This window comes from Rhinolophus sinicus, chromosome 17 (genome assembly GCF_057876585.1).
Source record: "Rhinolophus sinicus isolate RSI-liver-muscle chromosome 17, RSI-T2T, whole genome shotgun sequence".
Classification (NCBI taxonomy): Eukaryota; Metazoa; Chordata; class Mammalia; order Chiroptera; family Rhinolophidae; genus Rhinolophus; species Rhinolophus sinicus.
This window is the reverse complement of record NC_142517.1, coordinates 99151624-99173222: the sequence shown is the minus strand read 5'-3', so window position 1 is coordinate 99173222 and position 21599 is coordinate 99151624. Positions and strand designations below refer to the sequence as shown.

Sequence of the window (21599 nt, the reverse complement as noted above, 5' to 3'; positions counted from 1 at the left end):
AGTGTTAACCGAATTGTGTCAGTTGACTCGTTTTCAAATGCTTTAAGAACTTCTAGAACTATCTTCATTGCTTCGCTTAGCAGCAGCAGGAGCAGTTAGGTGGCGAAGTGCCTCAGACTCAGCAACAATGCCACAGGGACCCTTTTTGCTCCACATTTCTGGTAACCCTAAGTGACTTCCCGTTTGTTTCTCTACCCCTAGGATAGTAGCTGCATCCTGCAGTTAGGATCTCTGGACTACCCTCTCATGTGTCCTCCACATCTCTGTTGAAATACCTAGTGTTGGCTTTCCTGATTGGACACATGCTGCTAACGGTGCTATCTGAAGAGCAGATGTAGTAAAGTGGTTAATGGCAGGATCAAGATAGAGACATGATGCTGAAGGCCAACTTGCTCACGTTAGCACTTGGAAGGTGTCTGAATGTTCCAGGCATATTAGAGGAAGATGCCCTTATCAGTAGCGGTCTGGGACAGCTCTGTGCAATAGGACTTTCTGTGAATATGGAAATATTCTAAAACATGCTATCCAATACGGTAGCCAATAGTCACGTGGCTATTAAGCATTTGAAATGTGGCTTGTATGAATCACTTTATCTGGTTCACATTTAAATAGCTACGTGTGGCTAGTGGCTGTTGTATTGGACAATGGAGGTCTAATGTGACTGGAAGGCTGGAGAACCCGCAAAACTTCACCTCCATTAAGCTGCAAGATATTTAACAGGCATTGGGGTTACAAGAACAAGAGGTACCATCTTCTTCTAAAGCTCAGTCCAGCAGTGGAAGACAGACATGTGAAAACTCTTTGAAAGATTATTCTGCCAACAGTGTGGAAGATGAATTGTAGGCACAAGATCAAAGACAGAGGTTTCACTAGAGGCCAAATCCAATTGTCCAAATTAAGAGATGAGAGACTTTAGAACAGTAGTAAAGGGATGCATGAGCAAGTATTAAAAAATTTGACATGTCGATACTTGGTAATTAATGGGAAATAAAAGAATTTCCCATTTCTGGATTATTATGTAATTAACCAAGGGAATATAAGAACATTAGGTTGGGAAGAAGTGATGAATTCACTTTTGAATATGCAAAGTCTAAAGTGCCTGTGAAACATCTAAGTCTATATGGAAATACATATGGGCCTAGAACTCCTAAGATTGTGTTAGAAACTGTGTATCATCAGCATGTAGGCAGTGCAGGAAGACAAACTAGGAGACATAACCACACAGGAAAGGTGAAGGGTTAGAAGCGGCCTTGACAACCGTGATATTTAGGCAACAGAAAGAAGAGGAAATGACAAGGAATATAGGTAGGAATCGGCGTAGCTCAAAAAACTCCATCTCAAGCAGAGATTCTGAAAATCAGGAGCAGGAGTAATCAACAGTGACAAATTATAAAACAGGCTGACAATTATTGAACACTTTATGCGGCAGAGATTTTCTAAGTGTTATACATAGAAACCCATTTAATCTTTTAAGGATCCTGTTAGGTTATTCTGTAATTCCATTTTATAGATGGAGAAACTGAGGTACAGAAAAGTTGAGCTCACTCAAGGTCCACACACAGCTAGCTGGAGCAGGATCTGGACCTGGGCACTCTGGTTCTAGAGCCTGTCGTCTTAAACCGCTCAGAAGAGACAGAAGTCCAGTAAGTTCAAGACTGAAAAAGCTGTGAGTGCAGCTTTGGCTGTGGCACATACCAGAATAAATATGCCCATGGCTGAGGGGCCACTGGTAAACTTAACTCCCGCCTTTTCATGTGACACACACTAATGCAAAAAGCAAATTTCTCCACCCAAATATGTTAGCGAGGCACAATTAATCGCTCAGGGTAGGGCCACAGGTGATTCTTCGAAAAATTAGAAGTTGGAGAAGCAGCTACCAAATATCCTCATTTTTCAAGTCTTTTAAGAATCCACGTAAGACCTAGACCCATTTGAAAGAACACGCCGCACATGCTTTCTATGCACAGTCAGGGTTGAGAGCACTAGTCTAGCTCTACATTACTGAAAAAGTGAGAGGACCATTTGCTAAAGAACAAACTGATGTTGTACAGGCCTTCGGCTAATGTAAGGAGAAAAAAGTGAACTTTCTGAATTAATTTTGTAGAAATTATGTCCCAAAATACTGGCTGTAATTTAAATTTGTAAGTTCACTTTATACTATATTTATTTCCCTCATAACATTGGATTATCAATAATGCCCACCCCCTTATTACATCCTGGTTAACTAATAATTACCTGTAAGCTCACAGGTCGGGAGGAGTAAAGCTGAGGGAGGGTTGTAGGCAATGTACCCATCAGGCAAAAAAAGAGCGTTTGGTTTTTCCTGGAGCTGAGGCTGAGGATACTAGTGAAGGATTGAAAAAACCCCTGAGACTGTATATGGAATGAACGGTATTTGAAATTCTGGTCTGTGCGCATGTGTGTACTCAATTGTGTATATAGTTGTCAATCATGACTCATTTAACTTTTATTAGTGTTATTATTATTTGATTATTCTAAGCCACCTCTATCAAAGCTAATTAGAAAAAGGACTGGAGGCTATAATCGACAGGAGGGGAAAGAACATGTAAAATAGGTGGTTATTTCATTTTTGTGAAAGCAAGGGCCCCACCCCTACCCACTCCCTCTCCCCCCAAACCCACCACAGCTTATGTACACACCACATAACATTATCCAAACATGGGGAAATACACGGCCGCAACGGTTAACAGTAGTACCTCTAGGCCGGGGATGGGATGAGGAATGGAAAAGGGACGTAGAGTAGGTAAGAATAAAAACACTAGGAAAACAGGCACAGATCCATGGTATAATGGGACGTGAAACCGATAAATAAACACATGAACAAGGACAAGTTCATGGAATGCTGCATTTGTTCTGCAGATTTGTTCAGTGAAAACACACTGATTGAATGCATTGCGAGCAATTTCTAATTGATTTGCTATAACTTTCATACCGTTTTTGAGTTAAGTGAAAGTAAAAGAAAGCAATGAAGCAGATGTCAGAGCAGAAAATTATAGATATCTGCACTGTGATCCTGGGGCTTAAGGTATGTTAACAATCCTGTTTTGGAAAGGAGGTATATAACTTGGGCCCTGTGATGGGCCAGGTTATGCACTGTGACCCCCCAACACAAATACATGTGTTGAAGAGATTAGATGACGTCTTCGTGGTGGGGCCCTAACGCAGTGTGACTGGCATCACCTAAGAGGGAGACAGCAGAAGCATGTACATGCCCGGAGAAAAGCCCATGTGAGGGCAGAGTAAAAAGGCCGTCTGTCTGTAAGCCACGGAGACGCTGGCCTCACGAGGGACTAAACCTGTCAACGTCTTGGTCTTGGACTTCCAGCCTCCAGAACTGTGAGGAAGTAAATTTCTGTTGTTTAAGCAAGCTGGTCTGTGGTAATTTGCTATGGAAGCCTGAGCAAAACACACACACACACACACACACACACACACACACTTTGGATGACGTTATCATGGGTACAACAAATGGTATTTAATCTGCTTAATGATGTAAATTAAAAAATAAGGCTACACAAGAGTATCCTTATGTCCCCAAGCATTGGAGTGACTATACTTTTGGGGAATAATGGGACCCAGAGGTAGAGGTTAACAATTCTGCATCATAAAACAAAGACACTGACCTCCTGGAAAATCAATATAGGGGAAAAATTACCTTAGTCTCAAATCTAAAACTAAGCAAAATAATTTTTAATCACTTCCTTGAAATTACAAATCAGGGAAATACTGAAACTCTTCCAACAAACAGGGATCATAAGTTAATAGAAATTAAATAGCATCAGTTTATCAGTTTAAGGTGCATAAAATGCTACTGATATTATTTAGCCTGCGGTTCGCAAACTTCAGCAGACATCTGAATCATCCCAAGGACTTATGAAAACACAGATCATTGAAGAGTTTCTGAATCAGTAGTTGTGCAGTGGGGCTCAAGCATTTTCAGTTCCAACACATTCCCAGATGGTGCTGAAGTTGCTGGTCTGAGACCACATTATGAGAACAAGTGATCTGGTGTATGGTCGTTACAGTATTTCAATGAATCTGAAAAGTATTAGTGGGGTCTCATAGGTTCACTCATGGCTACAGTCTCCCTAAACCCTGTGTTTATAAGAAGTTCCTACAAGTCTTAAGTTCTTTCTATTTGAATTCTACCCTAAATTACTTCAAAATGTAATTTTGGGAGGTGGGAAAGGAGGACTATAGTAATCAAAATGAGTGTTATTTCAATCACAGTGAAATCGGCCATGGACAACAGCTTTATGAAGTTCTAATTTTAAATTACTAGCTATACATTATATTTAACTCAGTAAATAGTGTATGAAAACTTTACTGACCCAAATCTTAAGACTAGATTAAAAGCTGACATAAAAACAAGTAGTTTCCCCAGGTCTTGAAAAAGGTCACTTCTGTAAATAAGTACTTCATGTTCTTTACTAGGAATGAGTAACCTGGCTCTTAACTACAAAGTAAATATAATAACAACACTTACCGTCGGCACAAGAGCCACATGTGATCCCCGGATGTGGCTTGTGAAAGGAGTAATTCTCATATGGTGTTTGAGCACTTTGTGTCTTAGAAGTCAGTTATCACATACACACACACCACTTTACCGTTATGGTAGAATATCATAAAATACTGAAGGTAATTAACAAAGTGTTGATAATACATACAAAGTTTCTAAACTTTTGACCGGATTTGAAAACTAATGCAGAATATGACTTCTGCTCAAGTAGAGAATTTAAAATCTACACCAAAACACATTCTGATAGCTACAATCGGCAAAATCTAACTTCACAACAGAAACAGTACCAATTCCTTGTAATTAATACTTTAGCAGCTGATACCTTTATGAGTAGCATCATTTAATGACTTAGTATTTTCTTTTTCTTTCTCCGTCAGGGCCTTTTGCGAGAGGCACTTACAAAAAGCACTAGTTTTGGCGACGCTACAACAAACATACACGTAGTATAATGATAGATTTTACTATGCTAACAAAGTATTGTTTATAAAGAAATTTTTATAAATTCAAAAATAGGTTGTTGGTAACATGATTACCTTTAAAGCATTGACTTTCATTCACAACATTACTTCATTAAACAGAAGTTCCATCCATAAAATGTTCTACATCTTTTTCCTTTTTGAAAAGGAGGTAAATAAAAGCAGGTAAGATACTCGTAACTTCTAGTTCAACAATATCAACTTCATTTCACAGCACTGATTAGTAGAGAACATTTTCAATTAAAGTGGTATACAATTTACAAAAATAGAATGATTATATAATTCAAAACATTATCTTCCATTATGAAGAATGTGTGTGTATGTGTACACGTGTGTGTTTGTGTATATATACATATACATATTTCTTATAAGTTTCACTATTAAATAGCCCTTATTCAAGTATTTTTTTCTGGTATCTCTTGAAATAGTCACCTTACTATATTATTTGTAAATACATAAAAAAATAGAAGGTTAATCTAAGAAAAGGTTAAAAGTTTCAGTGTACTTGACTTAAATATCAGCCGAAAACCTGATTAGAATTCACTGAAAACCTGGTTTGAATTCAAAACAGGTTTAGATAGCATATTAAGTTTAACAACTTAATAAAAAATATAGCTATATTTAAGTGTCAAATATTTAGTAAATTTTCAATGCGCTAACAGAGCAAAATTAAAAGTTTGTATTAACCTATTCATTACCCAATCTTAAACAATCCCCAAAATTCATTTATATAAGTAAAATAATACACTAATATACAATATACCTGCTTACAAACACATAGGTAGCCATAAATAAAACTTTATTCTTTAATTTCATTTACAAGCTACCAAATATTATGTATCGTACACAGTGCCGAACACTTAAATGGCTGTGGTCATGGAAGGATCCAGACTGAATGGAAAGCTTGTAGATAAAGATAAAAGCAAAGTAATACTGTAACAGAAAGGTGGCGAAAACATGGTTTTGCCATAATAAAATCAATCAGATTTGTAATTAGACATGAGTTCTGGATGAAATAAAGTCTGAGTGCCATGCGATTCTCAGCTTTATTGTTTGCAGTCTGGCTAAAGTCTGTATAGTTATTTTGTCTTCTGCAGTTATTAAAATAAAAAAAGTTAAAAACTATAGCAGCACAAGCAAACCCTGTGACAAGAAGGCAAGGGTTAAGGACTAAAACAAGTTTATACAGTGTGTATAGGGCAAGTGTGTGCCGTTCATCTTCCATCGGCAGGAGTTCGGCTGAGGGACAGCATGATTCGGGCAAACCGCTCACACAGCTCCAGCGTGGAATATGCGGGTAACTTCGGCGGCTCCTGGAAGCCTTTAATCTCTGTAGAACAATCGAGCAGTTTTGGCAGAAAATCTGTCAGCTTCTCTTGGAGATGTGCTGCAAATACAAACAATTAAAGGTAACTAAGGGTAGAGAGGGAGGGAGAGAAATTACCATCTTCAACATGAATTATTAACTTGGAGTGGTCAGTTCATATTGTCTTTTCATATAAAGTAATTACTATTTTGGGGGAAGAGGTAAAATATAAATGGCAACGGCTTAGTGTGAACAGCTTAGTTTGTAAATAAAAAAAGTAATGACGAGAATATTACCGAGTATAAAGAAAAGAATAAATAACACCTAATTCTAACTGCTTTTAATCCCAACAACCCAGGTGTGCACTAGCATTGTTTAAACTCACCTTCCATTTCTTGTCCAAGGTAAGAACACCATCGATTTCTCATATCTTCCACAGCGAGTATATCTTTCTCTTCCATCTCATCCACCAATAACAAGGGCAAAAATGGGACAATAAACTCATTCATGATAATCAGACCATTGTTTACTTCTCGATCCTCTCCAGATTCAAAGAGTTCTGCAGCTTGCTCATTTAATTTCTTAATGCAACGAGAAAAAGAATAGGTTTGTTTCCTTTTTAATGAAATAAAAAACACCTGTATGTGTAAATACTGAAGACAATCTAGTAAGTATGCTCCGAACAGTATTAGAACAAAGAGCAATCAGGAAAAATAAATGGGGAAAATACTGTTGTCATGATTTTAAAGTTCATGTTCAGCTAATACTACTTTGATCATCACTATAGGTGCCAATTTTTATTCTCGAGGTGAGCTCCCAATTCTAAAATTTAATAAGCACTCAAAGTAATTTTAAAAATAAGGAAATTCAGACTCTATATTAATTTTGAAAAACTCTTCATTATCTTCTCTATAAATGTCAACTGAATATATTCCTTGGGACAACAATATAAAGGTAATCGATCCATTTAGCCCCTGAGAAAATTCTTACTGAGTTCATGTTATATGCCCAAAACTGTTCTAGATGCAGGGGTACCCAAGTGATTAAAAGAAAACTCGTGGAGCTTACAATTTGGTTCAGGGATCAGCAAACTTTGTCTGTAAAGGACAAGATAGGAAATATTGTAGGCTTCAAGAACAATAGTTTCCGTTGCAATTACTCAACCCGGCCATTGTTGCACAAAGGCAGTCTTATATAATATGTAAATGAATGAGCATGACTGTGTTTTGATAAAACTTTATTTATAAAAAACAAGTGATGGGCTAGGGCACACACATGCCCAGTATGCTGACTCCTGATCTAGGCGAACTGAGAAATCCTTAAGATAAAAAATAGAGACGTAAGAGATAGATAAGGAACACAGGTAAAATAAGAGCAATAATATTTAAGGGTTTATGTTTGAAATCTTGTGTTTATAGCATGATACATATGATTTTTAAATGACTATAGTTTTAAGCTGAATTTTAAATAAAAATTACATCATTTGTGTTTATATTATGCCATTCTTGTGCAATTTGTCTTTAGTTTGCAGAGGGGCTTATGCTAAAAGTCTAACTCAGCCACCAACCAATGACCTAATTTTGAGAAAATAAGTAACCTCTTAGCTTCAGTTTATCTGAAAAACAAGATACTATTATTATACTTCCTTACATAGTGGTTAAGAGGATTAAATGAGATTAGCCTTGAAGTATCTACTATAATTTTTACAATATGCAAAGACATATTAAGTTATTATTCTGAAATTTAATGTTAGGTTTGGCATGATTGGGCTTGTCTTCAGAAAATTCTGGAAGTAGTATATGAGATTACAGACTAGAAAGGGGTGGCGACTGAAATCAAGAAGCAGAGGGGACAGAGGAAGGAGGGTGAGAGCCTCACGTAAGGCAGAAGCACAGGGTGTGAAGAAGACGGTATAGAAAATAGTGAAGCAAATGAAATCAAGGACTTGGTAACTACTGAATGAATGGAAAGACTGAATTAAAACATGTCCTGGAAATACCTTAAAATATAACCTGCCCAAAACCAACACTGTTTACCCTCTTAAGACTCCCCAGAGCCAAACACAAAACCAGAAAGTCATGCAGCTTTGATGACTCTACTTTTTTCTTCCCACTCATCCAATATGGTACATAAGTTTGTGGTACAAAAAAACTGCTATAAAGATTTTTAAAAAGTTTGTAATAGCAGCAATATTCAGCATAAAGAGAGTAAAAACATTTGAGGAAAAAACTACTAATGACTAGGTGAAAAAAAAGGATACTGTATTACCATGATCCTTTGACCGATGTTTTATACTGCTACTTATAAAAACTCAGACCTACCTATCATTTTTCTGGAATAATGGTAATTCCTTGTGCTCTATGCAGCCATTCCTCTTCTACCAAAAAAGGGAGTGGTGGAGTGATGAACAAAATCTAAATATAAAAATGTAACCATACCGATCCCATTTTAAGAACATTTATGGGTTATCACGTGCAACACTTGGGATCCATGAAGAAGGGATAAAGAACTGAGTGCATTCTCTCATCTTAAGGGAGCAGACCTGATTATAGACATCATCATGATTGCTACCTCATCAGAGTTTATAGAGCAAATCACTTATATATGTGAGTTTGGAAAATTCGCCCAATGTAAGACAAAAAGATAAAGTAAAGACATACTATGTGTATTCAACTTACTAGTAAACATTCTCTTCTATAATGTGATATCAACTCTTCATCATGTCCTCTGTATGGGCCTTTGGACAAGAGCTCTTTGTTATTCTGATAAGCACAGATAAGGAACAGCAAGGAATCTATGTAACTTAAAATGAAAAAAAACATATAGCATTAGTATTTCTTATTTAAAAAGTCAACAAGAATTACAAAACATTTTAAATAAACATTTAAATTTTTGGTTATCCAGAACAACATTATGATAAAAAATGTCATCGAATGCATTATACACCTGAGAGCATTGTTTTAGAAACAAAATAGTCATGGGGATGTAAAGTACAGCATAAGGAATACAGTCAATAATATTGTAATAACTATGCATAGTGTCAGGTGGGTATTAGACTAATAAGGGGGCATCACTGGTAAATATCTAACCGCTATAATGTACACCTGAAACTAATATAAAATAACACTGAATGTCAACTATAGCTGAAAAAAATTTTTTTAAAAAGCATACATCTGAAATCAGGAGATAGTTATACCTTAAAAGTAAAAAACAAAAATCAAAAAACAAAACAAAACAAAGGCCATAATTGATTGATTTTGGTAGTTCATTTTGTCTACTTTGGCATTTATTTTCCTGTTGTCTTCCATTTAGAGTCAAAATTAAGACATATGAAAGTCAACAAGCTACTTATTTAACAACGTAATATCCCTTTTGTATGAAGGAAGGGTGTTACTTTGTTTTTTGATCACAAACATCTTTTGGTTCATTCAGTGACTATTTGGTCAGGTTTCTTTTCGATGCATAAGCACAGTTCTAGACGTTGAGAAGAATATAAAGACAGAGGGGAGAATATCCAAAGGAGATGACAGAAGTAGGACGGGAAAAGAACAATGCCTCTAAATCTGGGAAACCTAGTGGGATGCAAACAAACAAAAGAAAATACCAAATAAAAAGCTGACAGGGTAGACCTTTGTATTGTATTTAATGTAAGTAATATTGTATGTTATATTAATAAAATCTAGGTATTATGAAGTTCAAACTGGTTTTTAAAAAGGGAGAGGAAAAATGTTTAAGAGTGCTATAATTGCCTCTAAAATAATTATTCTTCTCCTAATATGCCACAGGACAAAACACATACAGCCATATATTTGTATAACTGAAATACAGAAGATATTTCAACATAACTCCATTGTTTCAGTTTGTCCAATCATAACATATCTTCCCATAGATTAATTCAGAAAAATGTAATAAAAAGCGAAATACAATAAAAAACTATCTTTAAATTCTAGGGTACACTGCCAATCAGTGTTATTGTTTATTATTTAATTTCTTATGCTTAGATACAAATCAATTCTATACTCCAATGATTAAATGTAGATTTGGAAATTAATGTACACATTTGTGACAAGTCAAATTACATACCTGAAACTATGTCTTAAAAAAATAAGTTATTTTATACACTTATTGAAAAAGGCTTCTTCTAGGAATTCATTTTTGAGATAACTTAGTATTATGAAACTTAACTTTGAAATAATATGGACACAATCTCAACTAAAGATTTTTTTGTTTTATTTATGAATAAAAAAAGGAAATGATAATATTAAATGTTGTTTTTTGCCACTAAGTTGAAGGAGTCTGCTGGCACATCTACCTTTTCTTTTACAGCTATTAAGTTTCCTGTTAAAAAGGTCTTCTCTGAATGACATTCATATCTGGCCTCCTAGACCTGAGTCACCTCCCTGAGAATAGCCCTGAAACCGAGACCTTGTTCCAATTTTTGACTGAGGTGCACAAAATGTTCCATGCTTTATCAACTTTTAAAGTCTTATAAACACATTTTCAAATAATTCAGAGTAAGATTCAGCAGTCTGGTTACAAGATTCTTATTGATAAAATAAGACTACGGAGCCTGGTAGATTCTCTATCTTCACATATACTACTGTAAAATTATGGTTACTAAAAACATGATTTTACTTCACTATTCATAGAATTGACAATGACTCATCAATAAGTGTTCCTTTCATGCCTTTTAAGTGCTATGTTTTCCTTAAAAACAAGCCTGACAGAAACTTTTGGCAGTATTTTATATGCTGCTAGCTATGGTAACTGCTGTATTTAAAGCGATAAAATTAACTTCTTTACAATATTCCATAAACACAATTTGTTACCATTACTAACTTTCTAGTTGATTCTTCCAATTTAATTAACATTTGCTATACTAGAATACTGACCTTTGAACAAGAATAATAAAATCATGAAATTTCAACGTATTTCCCAGTTATATCTTAAAGACCTTTATCAAATGTTAAATTAAAAAAGCTAATGTACACTATGCAGAGAGCTAGAAAGTGACAGTTTAATCTTTTTAATTCTTACTGAATGAGATAAATGTGTAATACTTTCTGTGCTTATCTGATTTCATTAAATTATAAAGAGTACAGGGGTCTCTCTATTTTAATTTTTCTCTCCCTACTTAGTTGTGTGACCTTGACAAAATTATCACATTGGGGAGTTTAGTTTCTTTATCTGTAAAATGGAAATGCCTTTTTGGTCTTAGACACTAGTCAATTGTAACATGTTAATATTTTTCTCACATCAATACAAATCTCAGAAATCCTACTGTGAATTTGAATATTCCCAGTAAAGAAATAAAACTTTGACCAAAAAAATAACAATAAAGGAGAACTATTAATCAAAATAGTTTATTTCAATGACCAATGTGAATTATCTTATAAATTATGCAATCACTAGGACTTTCATAATTTGTATCCAAGTATTAACATTACTTTTTAATTTTATGTGATACTTCTAAAATTGTGATGTGTAAAAATAATAACATTGCGTCCTGTCAAACCAATAAAGTAGCACTGCCCAACAGAACTGTCTGTAATTATGGAAGTGTTTTGTATCTGTGTTGGCCAATACAATAGCTACTAGCCTGATGAGGCTACTGAACATGTGAAATGTGGCTAGTCTGACTGAGAAATTAAATTTTCAGTTTTAAAAAATTTCAATTGTCACACATGGTTGGTGGCGACCATGATGGATGGCATAGCTCCAGAAATAAAGATCTATGTTGTCATTAAAAAAAAAAAATAGCATCATTATCTCAGTGGGGGGTGGGGGGTGGAAAAGGGGAAAGGGAAAGGAGAGTAAAAGAAGAAAGAAATCAATATACTTTTCACCTGGCTGCAGTAGAGCACTATCTAAAATACAACACTTTTTAAAACAAATCACTTGTCAAGTAAGTTAATGTTAAAGGATATGAATTAAGAAATATGTGCAGAAATAAGTAAATGCAAACTAGTGAGTATCTGTAATGGTAAATAATCAATATCCATCCTTTTCTTCTTGGTAACAATTAAAATAATAATACGTAACAATATTACAGTTAAAACCATTTGTAATTTAAATGAAAAATAATCGACAATGTGTCCGTTTTTTGTATTTTTTATAGAACCTGAAAGTTCAGGCAAAGAGACACACTGGAATCACTGTCTCTAACGTGAGGTCAAGATTAGACTCAGACAGAATATGAAAAAGGAAGGTGCCCCGCAGGCAGACGTCAGGGAACACCAGTATTCCACGTGCTAGGCTACCAGCTTCTTTGGTCCCAGCAAACTTCTAGGCTCCCATATGATCCCGTTTTGTCCTAAACTTCAGCTGCAGTGTTTGAGACCAGATAAAAACAGACACTAATGCCAACCTTATAGATCTAATTTAAAACAAAAAATACACTGTATCTGAGGTATATGAAACACTCTGTACTAACTGTGCAATTTCTCTGTAAACCTAAAACTGTTCTAAAGTAAAATGTTTATTAAAAATGTTTAGTGTGAATAAAATCTTCTCTATAGATAAGGTCTTATCTGAACAGAATTAAGTACAAAAGTTAATCTCTTCTTTTCAGATGTGTCCATTTTCCCTTACCTTTCTCTCTGAAAATTTTCTAGACCAATTATGAGATACATGGTTGTTTCCCTGAATTTCCTGTAATCCTGATGCCACTCCTGTAGGTGAAAGAAATATTAAAAGTGTTCACAGGAAGGTATTAAAACTACAATGAAAACTATTCACAAAGTAATACATTGTTCTGGTAACTATTTGAATTAAAGAGTTCAAAATTAAGATAAACTAGACTTAAACCAAGACTTTAATTTCTGATAAACGAGACTTTATTAGTAAAATTATAAATGTAAAAATTATTAGACACTGATGAAGAACTAAACAAAAATCTCATTAGACGTTAACAGAAATACAAAGGCAGGATAATCAATCAGGCTATCTCTCTCTCAAAAAATTCCTCAGTATAAAAACATATTAAAATGTTACATATCAACATCACACTGAACATAGGAGGTAAATGAAGTTACTACTTTAACACAAACCAAGCTTGAAGACTATTATTTGATGCCAAATTAAGAAAAAAAAATGTTATATCACAATACATTTACTTAACCTTTTAATTTTGCCAAATTGTGTTACATTTGATTTTAAATGTGGTAGCTAAATAGTCTATTCATCTGAGATAGAATGAAAAGGACAAGTGCATGTCACACTTCACTGTCCTATCTCCACAAACAAAAACAATACAGTGTATGTGTTAGGACTAAACAATTGAGAACTGACATCCTATAACATTAGAAAACAAACAAAAAATCATGATTTTTTTCTTAACTTATTTGATAAAAATCGATTTAACTTATTTAATAAAAATCGATTAACTAAAGTACAATATAGGATTAACCTAAACAACATACTGATAATAAAAGCTTTTACATACACATTATTATAAGCAAATGAAAAAAACATATAAATTAGTTATTGGCCAACTATATTCTCCCTGGATATAAACCATTTTAATTTAAATTTTTGAGGCATAATTTTCCTATTAGTAGACTTTAATAACAAATAAAGGCAAAATCTGTCTTGCAAGTACAAAGTTAGCTTTCCCGGGAAGGTATTCAAATTTCCACTCGACTGTCATCAGAACTACCGTAGAGTTGTGAGTAGGCACACCTTTTCTACAAAGGGCTAGACAGTCAGTATTTTAGGATCTTCAGGCCACGCAGTCCCTGTTGTAACTACTCAACTATGTGACTGTAGTGTGAAAGCACACATAAAAAAATGGCCGTGTTCCAATAAAACTTTATTTTTAAAAATAGGAGGCAGTGAGCTGGATTTGGTCTGCAGGTCAAGGTTTGCTGACCCCCGACCTAGAGCAGGACAAAGATATGTATGATGTACAAAATCCAAAAACATGTTATGTGAATAGCTGTAAGATTTAATGGCTCTGCAGTTTAAAAGAATATGAGAAATTTACAGAATAAAAGTATGCTGAATCCAACGTGATGAAGCAACTCGGGGGGGGGGGGGTTGCAGAATCACATCACAATTAACAGTTAAGTTCTGGATTTTGGAGACAGAGGTAGAGTTAGCAACAATTTGCTTGCTGTCTCTCATATATATTATGTGTCCATTTATTTGTGAATATGTTCCTAGATCTTCTATTAGGCTTTACTGGTCTAATTGACCTAGTCTAATGTTACTATTACACGCATAATAGTGGAAAAGCCTTTCTATCTTGTTCTTCAAGGATATCAAGACTAGACTGAGATCTTCGCATTTCCAAAAAATTTTTGGATCAGCTTAACAAGCTTCCTAAAACAACTTGCTAGAAGTTTGGTAGGGACCGAATCAATGAACCATTTAGGGGAAAAGTGTCCGTTTTAAATACCAAGTTTTCCAAACACGATGCACATTATCCATTAATTTAGATCTTCCTCAATGTCTCCTAAAGTCACACACATTTTTTGTTAAATTCATTTCTAGATATTCCACAGTTTGGGATGCTATTGTAAATGATATCTTTCAAATTTTCATTTTCTGATTATTTGTTATTGATATAAAGGAATAAAATTGATATTTGACATAGATTTGCATGTTGCAAAGCTCTTATTAGTTCAATAAATTTATCCGTGGATTCTGTTTATATTATCTAAGTATAAAATTGCAAATAACGATAACTTTGTTTCTTCTTTTCTAATCTTTTACTTTTTGCTTATTTCTGTTGCCTTACTGCCCTGATTGAACTTTCAGTACCATTCTGAATGGAAGTAGTGATAGCAGATCTCCCTGTGTTTTTTTCTGGTCGCAAAAGGAAAGCTTTCGATGTTCACAATTCTATATATTTGCTGTAATTTTGCTGTATTTTGTTTTTTGAGGCACTCTAGCAGATTAGTTACCTTATTTTCCAGGTTAGCTAAAGGTTTTCATAAAAAAATGAGTGTTTTCTGTATCTTTCCTTTTATCTGTTATAACATAGTAAATTACACTGATTGTTTATAGGAATCTAAAATAATTAAGATTTCCATAAACATTAACCAAAGGCACTCATGAAAGCAACTAAATATTTACTAGATTTATAAATTTAAAAAAGACTGTATAGTTAAATGCATATATGAATAATGTATTATAAATATTAATTTAATAATAAACATATAAACATATATACCATATATAGTATAAAGTTAAATTTAAGTTTGAAGAAATACTAGGTATTTGAATTGGCAATTGAACAAAAAAAAGTATTTATTTTAAAGCCAAAGAAAACACGAAGAGAATTTTGTGCACAAAAATTGCTGCAAGCACAATATCAGTACTTATGTACCTGCTCTCTCATATGTACAACACTGTCCAATAACGACAAATACATATTGTGCTGAATGATTAAAATGAGTATCTAACAACTCCCGAAATGTTATGAAGCAAATAATGAAACAAATACAACATGGGTTCTGTACATTATAGCATTTAAGAATGCAGGTTCTGTTAACTTCGGGCAGATTATTTCACTCCTCTGTGTTTTATTTTCGCAGGTGCTTAGTTGTGCTAAAATGAAAGGAAGATCAGGGAACTACAGAATTCCTTAATCTACAGTTTAACCTCTTCAACGGCACATTACCTCATATTCCTCCAAGTTTACTTCTTCAGGTTTTATCATTTCAAGTTTGGCTTGAGCAACTTTCATTATGTTGTGACACCTTTAAATAAAAGACATAATCCATAAAGCTGAAAAATGTGTGTTATACAAAATTAAACTACCCAACACCATGCAACTGAAGTCCATTGTCACTGAACAATACTGTTTTGAGGAAACAACTCCCAAATAAACTTAGGTGAAAAACATGTGTTTTGGACCAATGTTGGGTAGCTACGAAGTATATAAAGAAGACAGCAACTATGTTATATTTATATATGGATTTTAAATTACATTTTATTAATAAAGATTGCATAGGTTAAAAAAAGTGTTGTTTTAAATAATTTATATTATTAAGCAAGCTCAAAAGACATTTTCCTCCAAATGACATTATCTGTAAACAGTTAAAAGGAATCCAAAATGTGCCTAATATTTCAGGTATGAATGCAAATATTCCAATAAATTTTATGATGAGAATCATAGCTTAAAAATCCCTAGAAAATATATGTAGTTATCACCCATCTTACTCTGTCTTTCAAGCACAACAGAAATTAGGTTATGAAAACAAAATGACTATTTGCAGTCCCCAGGACAAACAATTGTCAAAGAATGAAAAGTCAGTGTGATTTTTCCATAAATACCTTCCCCAAATTCAACAGCATATATTTATTGGAACAGTGCATTGACAGCCCAGATCATAAGGGTCATAATCAGTCATATTTCTGAGCTCTTTGTAGTCATATGTGACAAAATCATGATGCCAACTTTCTACACAAAAGTAATAACAGTCAACACTCACTGAGCACTCACTTTCTACCAGATACTGTTCAAAACCATTTACTTGTATTATTTCACTTAATCCTAAATTTTAATACTGACACATGTTGAGGAAGGAATTAATCCTAGAAGCTTTAGTTCTCCTCATATTCTAAACATATTTTTCATTCAGTATTTTTGAGACAGTCATAAAATGATAATCATTTATTTCAGAATTAAAATGTGATTACAATGAGGCCTGTTACTTTTAATAGTATTCATTCTAACTAGGTTAAATTAAAAATTTTAAGATTAGTAAATAGTTTTATAGGGGCTTCTAAGAGAAAAATGTGTTTTGGTAAACCAAAATTAATTTAGCCACTTATCTGACCCCAAACATCCAGTGTAAAGATTGAGAAATTCTTTATTTCTCTAAAATATTGAGTCCCAAATGGGTAGTAGTTATAATCTTCTGTGTATCATTATATTGCTTAGTTCAGTACCTTGGTTCACAAAATGTACTAAAACGATTTGAATTATTTTCAGTTAAACTTTTAAAGGTCATGATTATAAACTGCAGATGAACTACAAGGCAACTGTTAAAAAAAAGTGAAGTCAAATTTTGTGCTGTTCTTACACAAACATTCAAAAATTGCATTGAGAGCTTCAAAACAACAAGAACAACATCAGCATATGAATTAGATATTTCACATTTTCAAATTACCTTTCATCAAAACTCAAATTTCTATCTCCAAATTGTTCTAGCAATGTTTTCTCAATGATTTTCTTTGGTGCCTGGTTCTGGATAAAGTAGACCACTATATGATGTAAACGATAATCTGTTTCTGGTGGGGTATCTTCTTGGGCCAATTTAACCAACCTTGAATACTCCAACTTAATTGCCTAGAAAATGTAACACAATGCCAATTTTGGTTAATTATAATAATTAAATCAATCAATATTGTAACTTTAATTATTCTTGCATTCCAATGCTTTTTTTCCTTTTAAAGTAGGTAGTACATCTAAGATAGTATATCTAAGAATATTGTTCCATGTTCCATAGTTTAAAATAACTTTGTAAAAACTGACTACATAAACCTTAACTTATTCCTTCACTATATAAATATTCTTATTGTTTCCGCAGAGAGACGTGGCAAAATAAGTAATACATCTAAGCTTACTATGTAATTTTATAAAACTTATCAGAGCCTGGTCAAAGCCTAATCAGAAGCATCCTAAGACTGAGAAACTAAGTCTCTCTTACCCTATGCTTTCTAGCCTCTGTTTGATGTATAATCTCATATCCCAAATTCTAGGGCTGAAATACAACTCCTAGAATACTCATATCTGAAGGAAAATGGATGGTTCTTGAACGTATAACAATATCACTACAACTTTTAGCTGATTAGTCCACAAATAAGAGATGAAAAGCAAGCCCTGAGATTGCAGTTATCATACAATGAATTCCTTGTTGCTTCAAAAATATTTGCATTTTATTAGTGTAATTACTTATTAATATTACCACTCTTGATGTTTGAGATTTTCTTTATAGAAAGGAACACCTCATAATTTATAACAAATTATAATGGGATATAAATACTAATACGCTTCCACACATGAACAAATAATCTGGAAAATATCTGGTCATATAGAAATATGTGTAAAGTTATATATCAAACACTGGTGTATACAAGAAGCCCATATGATTAAAGATGGTAATTTAAAAACTATTTATATTAGACATATCTAAATTTTAGCCCTATTAACCATAAAGTATTTTGGGGCTGCATGCAAAATATATTACAAAAATATCCATTCTACTGGAAAGGTTTTTCTTTATTAAATGCATGCCTCTTTTAAGCAATTCTTGGCCATACAGATATTAGCACCTATGTGGGGCTGTATTTTACAGAGGGAGAAAATGTAACTGACAAACATTAAATGAAATGTGGTAGTTATATATTCTTATACTTCATTAAGGGGAAGGCTAATAAAGTCTTTTCTATATAGATTAGCACTGTAAACAGAATAAGATAATTATTTTATAGCTACAATTAAAATTTCCAACTCTTTTTTAGGAGGTGTGTGTGTGTGTGTGTGTGTGTGTGTGTGTGTGTGTGTGATTCTAAAGTTTTACAGCTGTGGTTAAAAATAGTCATGAAAATTAACTGTATTTTGACATGTAAGATTATCAAGGTTCACTTCTTAGCATACCTAATTAGCGCACATAAGCTTTGCTTAGAACTCTTCAAAAACTTCCTACTTTCCAATTGAAAAAAAGGCACGTGTTCCTTTAATAACCACACTATACTAAATCTGAGAAAAAATATCAAACTAAAAGTCAATAACTGTTCTTCCTTATTAGAGCCTTTAGACAATGATTGTTATAGGTTATTACAGAATTTTTTGAATATTCAAATATTTCAGATATCATGCTCTTGGCCAGAATTAGTATGACCAAAATAAAATAAATTGTATTGAGTCTGTTAAAATATTATGGGATTAGAGACAAGGGATGATAACACTAAATAGTTATCCAATTTTAGTACCTACTTTCAAAATAGAGGCTGTGGTTATTTTTATAAATAGTAAATAGATTTCTATTAAAGAGCTGGAAAAAACATATGTATCTTCTTTTACTCTAAGATTATGTTTATCTCTTGATTTTGCTGTATTTAAGAGTATCATAATTTTCAATCTATAGGTATTTAAAACAGTAGAGGTAGAAAAGCATGTCTAAATTTCTAGGAGTACTTTTCAAACACACACACACACACACACACACACACAACTTTTTACCAGCATCAATTCATTCCTCAGTTTTTGTTTATTATGAGCTTCCATAGTGTCCTGATTTGTAAACTATACTGCACTCATACCTATCTATTCCTTCCAATTCCCAGCACGGGTACCATGCTGATGTGTTTAGCAGAGCTCTACACAATCTGTCATTACTGAATAAAGTTAACACTGCAGATTTGTTAAATCTGCCTCATACTAATTCCTCTGGATCCTTTATTTATTCTTAGAATTACGTTCGTCCTTTCAATACTATCTGGCTGCCTAAGAAGGCAATTATTTAAGTTAATTATCACAGATACTGCAATGAAACCACCACATATTTACAAAATGAAATGTGACACTGGTCATTAAGTGATGCAACTGCTTTGTATTTAATTTTTTAACCTCTTTCTCACCAGACCTTTAACAGGGTCCTGCTCATCAGGCCCAGTGTTACCTATTTAGTCTTATTTCCTATGACTCTTCAACACAGACCTCCTTTCAGCCAGGTCAGGCTTGTCTCCCCATGGATGCACAAGTGCCTTTGTTTCTTAAGTGCTCTACATGCATGATGTCCTTTCTTGTTTATTCACTATCTATCCACAGGTTACCCATTTAATAAGACTAGTTTAAGTCTCTCTTGAAATCTTCAGTTCTAAAGATTCAAACGATTTCTACCTAGACATTTTTTACTTTTCTGAATCATAAAATCACATTCTAAATTTGTAACTTCTTATAGACTTTATTTTGATGTAACTCTACATATACATTAGAAGATATCAAACATACAACACACTAACGGGAAAATTGGCTAGACTAAGATTCAGACAGCTAGTATACCACTTACTAATAGTGACATAAAACCAGTCACATAGTTCTCCAACTCTTAATGCTTTTCTCTCTAAAATAAGGTTGAGTACAAAGAGCACATATGTAGGGGGATGTGTGTGCGTGTGTGTGTGTGTACACACACACATTTTAAATGTTTATGAACTATTTTTTAAAAACTGACAGTGTACCAGGAGATGAAGAAACCTCCTTCACATTCCAGAAGATGAGAATCACGCAGGCTATGTTCTTTGACCACAGGGCGATACAGATAGGAATTAAAACTGAAGATAATTCCCAAACTAAATACTTAAAGAGATTTAAAAATACTGTTTTAAATTATTCCTGGGCTGAAACAATCAAAATTATATTAATACTGGGAATATGAGATATCAAAGTCTATAGGACACAGCCAGACTGGTAGTGAAAGAAAAATTCCAACTTAAGCAAAACAGAAAAAAATTGATTTTAAGAAGCTAGGTAAAGGAAGAAATAAACCAAAATAAAGTAGAAAAAAAATAAAATAATGTAGCACTTGGATATAGACAGGCAAAGACCTTTTCACTCCAAAAAGCTAGATGGAAGACCAAAAAAATGGGAGAAAACTCAACACCAGATATGAAAAAGGTGATAATACCAAAGATACAGATGAAAGTTTAAAAAATTATAAAACAACAATACATATAACTTTAGGCCAATAAACTATAACATCATGATTAAACAGATGATCATCTAGGAAAATACAAATTACCAGGATTGCTTTAAGAGGTAGAAAAACTGAAGAGACCCAGCAAAACTACAGAACTGAAAAGGGTGCCCAAGATCTGTCCCCAATAAAGGAATCAGGCCCACACTGTTTTACAGCTGTGCTGTTATGTCAAATCTTCAAGGACCAGGTGATTTCTATGATATATAAACTGCTCCAAAGCCTGAAAAAAGGGGAGAATCTCCTTAATGATTATACAAAGCTAGTTTAATCTGAGTATCAAATATTGACAAATGCAAAAAAGAAACTACAGATCAATTTATCGGTGAACATAGATCCCAACATCCATATCCATTTTTGATAAACTGCATTGTATACAAAAAAAATATATAGGAACAGATAATGTTTACAATGACTAAAAAAAAGTCAGTGTTAAGATCTCTACATTCCGAGGATTAAGGATTAAAGAGAAACCTGTTTAGCATCTCAAATAGATGTATTAAAAATTTTCTGAATTCAAGCGCCAATCAGTTTAAAGGAAAAATCTTAATTATGAATTTAAGACA

At 33.6% G+C, this 21599-nt stretch overlaps 1 protein-coding gene across 8 annotated transcripts in view; it reads right to left on the bottom strand.

The window, feature by feature from the left end:
- Window positions 1-4984: 4984 nt before the first annotated feature.
- USP25 (ubiquitin specific peptidase 25) overlaps window positions 4985-21599 on the bottom strand; it is a 116929-nt gene continuing 100314 nt past the window's right edge. For all 8 annotated transcript variants that reach the window (XM_088794180.1, XM_019748900.3, XM_019748902.3 and 5 more), the window contains 6 exons: window positions 17443-17621; window positions 15948-16026; window positions 12914-12993; window positions 9001-9124; window positions 6708-6903; window positions 4985-6403 (listed from right to left, as the gene is read on the bottom strand). In XM_088794180.1, the coding sequence (XP_088650306.1) occupies window positions 6231-6403; window positions 6708-6903; window positions 9001-9124; window positions 12914-12993; window positions 15948-16026; window positions 17443-17621 (831 nt within the window). In that variant the 3' untranslated portion in view covers window positions 4985-6230. The remainder of the gene's footprint in view (window positions 6404-6707; window positions 6904-9000; window positions 9125-12913; window positions 12994-15947; window positions 16027-17442; window positions 17622-21599) is intronic.